Raw genomic sequence first — 9,035 nt, forward strand, 5'->3', positions numbered from 1 at the left:
CTACAGCTGTAATGTTTGTGTAACTACACATATGTAACAACCCACTGAATGGTATGTGTAAATACAAATGTGTAGCAGGACATTGGTAACAACACATTTTGGTAATGAAAGTACAAATGTGTAACAGGACTAACAGCACTTTTTGGTAAAGAAAGTGTTACACTTTATATTAAGCAAATAATTCCTATGGATTTACCATGTAATTACTCTGATGTTACACAGCAGCAGCCAGTAAGTTAGGCTTTGGATGGTGTCCAGAATGTTACACTTTATATTAAGCGGACAGTTCCTGAGGAGTTACCATGTAAGTACACTGGTATTACAGTCGTGCACCAACTCCACCAACTTGAAATCCAACTTTACTCCTCCCACTTTACATATCCCTAAACCTACCCATCTCCACCCCCTGGATCAAATTGGTCCAATTACTCTTATACATATTGTTGTTACAAAATGTAGTTATATATGTCCTGTTACACATTTGTACTTGCACAAACCATTCGGAGGGTTGTTACATGTGTGTAGTTACAGAAATATTACAGCTCTAGATACTATGTACCAATGTGTACTTACACTGTGGTTACATACTACGTACACATCTAGTTACTATGCAAGTACACAGGTCTTAGGGCCACTTAAAGTGGGACCAAAAAAAAGTATCTCACATTGTGTCAATCACGTTTACACACTGCTATGGCTGTGCAAAAAATCGAATGCGACTTTCATGCGCATCTCGTCAGTAAAGCCGCTCCTGTGATTAGTAGTAAATCTCCAGCACGTGCGTTCAGATGGAGCGGCATTTACTACACAGAGCCGTAGTTCACCGACAAGATACGCAAAATCGCAGGCGATTCATTGCCGATTTTGAACGCGATTTTGTGTACCTTGTTTACATGTTTATGCATCTCACGTTTAGTTTGATTGAGGTTCCAGATAATGGCTCAGTGGCTTAGATATAACACCTAGAAGCATATGATCTCATGCACATGGACAAAGTCTGTTGCAGTTGTTATTTCTATGAAATTATTTTGTCTTTGCTATTCTGTTACTAATAAAAATAAGGCAGTGGCTATTTGCACTAAGTGTAAATAGAGATAGAGGCTATTTACACTGAAGCAGGATTTATACTTTCTCCTGGCTCCGCAGCGCGAGCCTCCGCGGACTGCGCACGCACCTCCCCAAACGGACGAGGCGTTTATACTTGTCGCGCTCGCCGTTGTACTATTCTTTGAAACGGTTGTGGGTTCATTTGGAGGACACACTACAAAAGAATCAAAGAATCATGTAAAACCCTGTGAAGCTTCACATCATTTGTGCAGTTAAAACAAAATACTGTATATGGACAAAATGTATGAAACTAATAAAACTAAATTGAACAACAACAAAATATACATTTTGTCTCAATCATTTAATTAACAATTTCATTAAAAAAAAAAGTTAAAACATTTCTGCTAAAGACGTGCCTGTTCTGCTAGAGTCTCCCTGAAGTCGTGCACCTTCAGAAGCAGAGCTACGCGGAAAGTTACAAAAAAAATGCCGTGCACACCACCACGTGAAATGAGATGCGCGAACTTCCGCCAACACCGCGATGACGTCATATTAGCCGCGTGCACCCAAGCGAACTTGCGGACATGTCAAGTATAAATCAGTGCAAGTGCAAATAGCTAAAGATATAGAATAGCTATATATTACATTAAGTGAAAATAGCAGTATTTTCTTAGTGGTAGATGCTATTTACACTAAGTGCACATAGCAATGGATTCTATTTAAACTAAGTGAAAATAGCAGTATTTTTAGCAAATATGCTATTTACACTAAGTGTAAATATTTATAGATTCTATTTACACTGTTAAAATAGCAGGATTTTCCACAGTTTTTACTACTTTTTGCAAATAGTGGGAATTATATGCAACTCAGTTTTGTAGTACATTATAAAACAGTATGCAATAATAATGTATTGAGTGTAAATGATCATTTTAATTCAAATTATTAAATGGGTGCCACCTTATTAGGACAATATAAGCCCTCCCTACACCTACCCTAACCCTACCTGATACTTTTTCAACTTTTCGATTATTTCCTTCAGTTTCATTGAAAATAAATGCCTTTCCGATGTGATATGAGATTTGAAAGGGAAAAAAAAAAGTTTGGCAAAAGGCATCAAAAACGACTTCGGTACGCGCTTTACCATTTATGCCACTTGTGCCATTGTTAAGACTATTGTCTTTTGTAGTGTTGACTAGATTAATCACACGTTGGTGGGCGGAGTTAGTGTAAATAGCCTCGGCCAACAAGACGGGGTATTTGCACTTAGTGTAAATAGACACTCCGTAAAAATACAATTTCATTGCATGTCCTATTTTGGCACAATCTCTAAATTGAACTTGAGTACTTACTAAGGGCATCTCACATAAAATTGAACTGCTAAGTCAAACATATTCTACCTGCCTTCCTGATATAAATTACTATAAATTTGATATGGTAATTAATAATGAGACAATTTTAAATTACATTAATTTTAGCCAATCATGCTGCCTCTGTCATTTGTCTCTTTGGCTGTATAGCTAATTAAAATCCTCTACGTTGTTTGTGCAAGTATAAGTGTACACTCAGGTTGTTTGGGGGATATATATATATTTTTGAAGTTATGTTTCTACTAATTGCCAAAACTGCCAATTTTTATTTAAAATTCAAATAGTAAGATCTACATTTTTTGTTTCATTCATGGAGATAACATGAAAAATGTCCCATGGTTTAGCAGAAGATTGCTGCCATCTACTGGAAAACAAACACTTTTGAAATTAAACAACATGAAATTTCAACTAAAGCCACTAAAATGGCTGCAGATTTAGGGTGCTTTCACACCTGGCCTGTTGTTTTGGAACCTGGCGCGTTTTCCCCCTTAGCTCGGTTCGTTTGGGCATATGTGAACACGGCAATCGCGCTCGGATCTGCGCCAAAACAATCGGTCTGAGATCGCCTGAACGAGGTGGTCACGGCTCGATTGAAAACGAACTCTGGAGCGGATCGGTTGTAGTGAGAAAGCAATCCGATCCAACGGACCAACGAACCAGGCTATATCACAATGTATGATGGGTAATTACGCAAGTTCCGTGAAAAGCATTAGCTTTGTTGTTTTGCTAATACTTCAAAATGAACCTGTGAATGTCTGTGGGTGAGCACGTCTTTGCCATTCAAAATCAAAGCGCACTTTTTTATTTTATAATGCCGTCTTATTGCTCTTCTTTGTAGTCGGTGCATTTTAAAGATGTTTTCCCAATCAATTCTGGACTCATGCTCAAAATTATAAATTATTATAACGACAGCTACAAAAAAAAACAACAACAATAAGCCCACGAAGATGTTATCGTTCCATCCTGACAGATGACAGCTGTGAGTGACAGCTCAGTGTAATCCAGGAAAATAAACCGTGGAACTTTGACCAATGAGAGAACAGTTTACTCACGCGTGACTTGTATTAACAAATTTGGTCCATTTAGAAACTTTGCCGTGTGAAAGCGAACCACACCAAGAATAAAAAGCAACATTGTAATAATTTTGATCCCGGTTTTGGAACAAAGCAATCGATTTACAGGTGTGAAAGCACCCTTAGATTTATTAGATCAGGGATGGGCAACTGGTGGCCCGCAATGTCTTTTAGTACGGCCCGCTGGATCATATTAGACTCGGATGATCAATTTGAAAACATTTGAAAAGTAAGTCACGTAAAGATTGCTTTCAGTTTATGATGTTACTACTATCTCCAACCAGGAGAGGTCGCTAGTTTCCAACTGCTCCACGAATTAATTACAGTGTAGTAGGACCTGCACTCTAATGTAAACATTCACTAACATTAGCAAATAATAAATGAAAAACTAACCATGAAAACGGTATTTTCAATTCAAGTTTGTAAACAGATTATCTTTCAAGGGGAAAGATAGAAGTTCAAGGGGATACCTGTATGTTTGGATTGTTTGGAAATCTGTATTTAAATTGCCATCACACCACTGCGCACAAACAACGGGGATGCCAGAGTTGCACTTGCCTCAAATGTAAAATTCAGTCAACAAAACCTTTTTGCCAAATGCATGACAGAAATTTTTGCACTGAATGTTATTAAAGTCCTAAATTTGGGAGCGGCAACACAAGAATTGCTGTATAGATTAATATGACGATTAAACTTCAAAAGGCCACAATTTCACTGAATAAATATGAGTGCTGCACGTTTCAAAGTCAGGCGCTGCTGCTTTGTGTACAGACGTTACCGGGGAACCGCTATATTCTGCCGCTCCGAAAGTGAAACCTGCTGGCAGAGAACGAATTTGCATTTTCAATAAGCCCGTCTGCTATTTTTGCATATTTTTAAATTTGAACCTGTGGATCAACAAGAAGCTAATGCATTATAAAAATCTAAGCAATTAAGTCACTAAGATATATTTATATGCCATTTAATATAATGATTGATGATAATTGTTTAAATTAATATAATAATTGATACTTTTGACTCATCCCTTTTCTTAAAAATTGTTTAAAGGTTGAAATGTGAAGTGCAGGTCTTAAAAAGGTCTTTAAAGGTCTTAAATTTTATTTTTTTTAAATCCTGCAGATACCCGGTTATTTTATGGTACCATTTGGAATAACATTTTTTGTTGTATTAAGCCCCTTTTAACTGTCCTCTTGTGTTGTTTTGAGAATGTTCTGTAGGCCACTAATAAAAAATAGGACCTCTGTACATTAGTTTGTTGCAAATTTACAGACAATGCAATTCAGATGTTTACATTGGCTTGTTGAGGTAGTATTGCTGTCCACTGACAACAAAGATTCTCTTCTGAATTAGCATAACTGCACCAGTTTTATAGTTAATACAATTTTTTTTTAAATTACATTAATTATACTTTAATTTCCTTCAATAAAAAGGAAATTGAGTAAGACGGTGTTAAAAAGGGTGTGGACGGGGATTAGTAATCTGGCCCCTTGGTATAAAGGAGAAAAAATGATGGCCCTCGTCACTATCAAAGTTGGCCATCCCTGTTTATATGTATGGATTATAAAATCAGTATTATAACAATAATTTAAAAAGAAACCCCTCTTTGTCAAGGTTCGTACAATCACAGTCAGTCCTGAACATGGTTTGATTCATTATGTGTGTGTGTGTGTGTGTGTGTGCAGGGTCTGAATTTTGGCACGGGATTGTGGGTAATGCATAAAATTATACATCGTTATATAATTACATACAGGTTTTCCACAGAAATATGGTTGTGGTACGTACCTTCACAGAGCATGATTTATTCAGTGCACTGCATCCTCTCGCTCTCAGAATGTAGAAATGGCTTCACATCAGCACTACAAGAGACTTTTAGTCGTGGTTCAAGAGAGTTGACAGAATTGTCACTCACCCAATCTGTCCATTGTTGCATCGCCACTAAAGTTTACCATTTGTGTGTCTTTTTAAGTCTTGCCACTTAAAACATTCAAGCGCAATAGGCTGCCAAAGAGAATTTTATTCAGGACTTGGCGCATAGAGGGGTAATTCCCCCCCATTTTCAAAAACGAATTTCAGGCGCTTGTGTGATTGCATTTTTTTGTGTTAGTGTCATTAGTGTAGTAGGTGTTAAATCATGCATATATAGACTAACTAAAAGAGAAAAAAAGAAAAACGAATCTTTTTCCACAGGATGTTGCCACACGATGGGATCCCAAGCAAAAATGATAGGATACATGCTACATGATAGGATAGCTAGGAGTCCAGAACCTTGTCTAAATCTAAATGTTTTAACAATTAAAACTTTGTTTTATTGAAATACTACCAATATTATGCTATATTGTAAACATGTAATCAGAGGCATAAAAAAGGTCTAAAAACTATAATAATTATTTATAGGACAACATATGGCACACCAAAAAGCCTACTGTTCACATGAGGCGACCCGCTCCATGTCATAAAAAAAAATTAATTAGGACACTTATGACATTCTTCAAGAATATCATTTATTTCTGTAGAGCTGGACATTTTAATAAGAATCAAATGAGTGAGTTCAGGTTTGAGAATGAAAACTAACCTATTTGTTCCTCAGTATCTTCTTCTTTAACTATGAATGTTTCATCAATCTTCAGGTCTTCACTCTCCTCTTTAATAAACGCCATCTTTATAATCGTGTGTCACGTGGATCTCAGCTGCTTCTTCAGGAGTTTTTCTGTGTTCTTGGACACAGTCAGAGTGATTGGTGATGGCCTGAAATGACCTGATTAAGACAAAAACAACGAAAACTAGCACTCAGAACACATGATATTCAAGTTTCATATTTGTATCAAAATATTGTATTGAAAATCATATTAGATTTATATTTGGTATTTTCTGATTTGTAGGCTAGATCATTATCATTAGATTCCACTTTCATGAAAACATTTACAGTTGGTTTGTAGAAGTTGTCGTTACACATGTTTGCATTTGTTTTTCTCAAAGGATGCATTTGCACTGTTTTGAGCAGCAGGTGTCGTCAGTGTGAGTTTAAAACCGCTGATTGACTGTCTAAATGAAAATCTTTGATTAAAATGGTTAAAATAATTTATTGTAAATGTAAATCAAATGTGTGATTTAAATTTCCCCAGATTATCTCTATTAAAATTGGCAGTATATAATCTATGCTAAAATGTGATTATAATATACACAAGTTACCTGTTAAGCTGCTAGATTTCAATTATTGGAAACAGATACACACTGAAAATTAACAAATCTGTCTTCTATAAGGACTGGACGGAAAGGTGGTCTGTTTTTGATCTTATTGATTTCAGTGGTAATGTTCTTTTATATGAGCAGTTTTGTATAAATTACAGTTTTTGCAGTATAAATGAATATGGTTCATTGATTATTACCATTTCAGTTTCTTTAATTGGCAAAAACCATGCCAAGATATTCAGTTGTTACTCCTACAACATTTGGGGCCCTATCATACAAGTGTTTTTTGCTAGTTTCAGCCCGATGTAGTTTTCATTTTCATGTCCTGCGCCACGTTGTTTAAATAGCAAATGCATTTGCGCTCATTTGTGCGCTCATGGGCGTGCTGGTCTGAAAACGAGGTGTGTTCAGACACATTGCTGGCGCGTTGCTATTTTGAGGCAACTGAAATAGACTGACCCATTGACCAACAAAAACCTGGTCTAAAGTCTGGTGCAATATATATATATATATTTATTTATTTTTTTGTTATTTAAAGAGCGCGTTAGTAATATGCGCCTATAGGCGTACACTCTGCTTATTACACACACAGAGATGCGCAGCAGCACACAAACATTTTTAAAAATTAAAGGATTAAAAGGTAAAAGATTATTATTGTGTACATAAATATAAAAATGCCAACATGTCATAATGGACAGTCTTTGCATGTATCAGAATTACACGCACAAGCAGATCCGTTCCTTCACTAGAGAAGCGTTCAGTTTTTCCGATTGCTAATTCCGCCGTGTAAATAGCGAATCTGCCATGGCGCTAGCGCAACTGGCTTTTAAAGGGAATGGGAGATGAGACTCTGATTGGTTTATTGCACGTTATGCCAAAAACACACCCATTACTCATTAAGAGAATAGGGACAACCCTTTTAGACCATGCGCCGGGCAGGCAGACCATTTTTCCCGTCCTTAAACTAGCAAAAGTGGATTCGGACACACCCTAAGCGCAATTGCGCCGTGCACTTTAGACCTTCGCTTAGATCGTTAAAATAGGGCCATTGAAGTGGATCAAAAAAGTTAATCAAAGTTGTCCTAAGACAAGAATGTTGACAACAGTATAATATATATATACTGTATATTAGTGTTATATGATTTTAGTGAAGTTAAAAGTTTTGAAAACAAAGTACCTGCAATATCCCTTTACGGTTGTAGGAAACTCCGAAGTGAAGATCAGAGACTGAGTGACTCTTCATCAGGTTCTTGATTGAGATGGTACTGTGTGTAACGCTGCAGTCATCAAGACTGACTAAAGCAGAGAATCACTGTAGTTTATACTGATTTCAGGAGGCTGTCATCAGAAGATTAAGGATGCAAAGGATGTGAGCAGTTACAGGAATTTACCCAGATTTTCAGCAACTCTAATCCAGTCAGCATAACTATAACACTAATTATCACAGAGATCAGGGCCACTGCATTCACATTAAACTCAGGTATTGATTAGCAGCAACAAGGAGGCCAAATAAAGAACCGAAGCAGAAGCATCAACAGCCAATAAAGACAAAAGGTGACCCTTACCATGATTTCACATTTGTATTCATACACTAAAGCAAAATATATTCATTTTAATATTTAAATGGCATTTATCGTTCTGCTGATTTACTAAGGCTACGGTTTAATTTTGTCTTTTGAAGTAAATTTGGCCTTCCCCAGGACTTTTTTTTTTGGGCACCTTTGCTTTTTCTCTCTACATGCTGTCTCTGGGTGACTGTGAAGGCATGGTGTATCTTTCCATCTTTATGTGGATGATACCCGGAGCTATCTGCCTATAACAGGAAATGTGACCCTTCTGCTATACAATCTTTATTTACATGTCTTGATCAGGTAAAGCTCTGTTTAACAAGTATCTTTATAACTTTAAATGATTCAAAGACTGAGGTTATAGTCTTTGGCCCATCTGACAATTTGGAGTTTAACATTAACTTGTTTCTTCTGTTGTTGCTTCTAGCTTTTTAAGGAGCATTATTATGATGATGGTGAGACTGGCACTGGTATGGAGAAACAAATCTACACGGAGCGGCAAAAGAACGACAAACATCATCTGAAGGTACAGAATGAAATTCAGAAATCTCCCGACTCTGATGCTTTTACGTAACTTATTGTGCGATCATATAAATCAAAATAACATAAAATGTCAATAAATGTAATAAACATGTTAAAAATACCAATGTCTTTCATTCCTATTTTTCATAAATATTAATGAACTAATATGTATCTCCAGTTGACTGAGTTTGGGTATAAATAAAGACGTATACAGTTCCCTTTATGTATAAAGAATCTTGGAATAATTCATATCATATAATCACAATATG

At 36.3% G+C, this 9,035-nt stretch overlaps 1 protein-coding gene across 2 annotated transcripts in view; it reads right to left on the reverse strand.

The window, feature by feature from the left end:
• LOC107704479 (gastrula zinc finger protein XlCGF57.1-like) overlaps positions 1-8,111 on the reverse strand; it is an 11,447-nt gene extending 3,336 nt beyond the window's left edge. Inside the window, exons 1-2 of one of the 2 annotated variants that reach the window (XM_016507409.1) lie at positions 7,854-8,111; positions 6,060-6,242 (exon numbers count right to left, since the gene is read on the reverse strand). In XM_016507409.1, coding sequence (XP_016362895.1) covers positions 6,060-6,144 — 85 coding nt within the window. In that variant the 5' untranslated portion in view covers positions 6,145-6,242; positions 7,854-8,111. Of the gene's footprint in view, positions 1-6,059; positions 6,285-7,853 lie in introns of those variants that run through there. The other variant, XM_016507410.1, reaches the window with a different exon arrangement.
• Positions 8,112-9,035: the final 924 nt, after the last annotated feature.

The sequence above is a fragment of the Sinocyclocheilus anshuiensis genome, unplaced genomic scaffold (assembly GCF_001515605.1).
Source record: "Sinocyclocheilus anshuiensis isolate Anshui unplaced genomic scaffold, SAMN03320099.WGS_v1.1 scaffold2460, whole genome shotgun sequence".
Lineage (NCBI taxonomy): Eukaryota > Metazoa > Chordata > Actinopteri > Cypriniformes > Cyprinidae > Sinocyclocheilus > Sinocyclocheilus anshuiensis.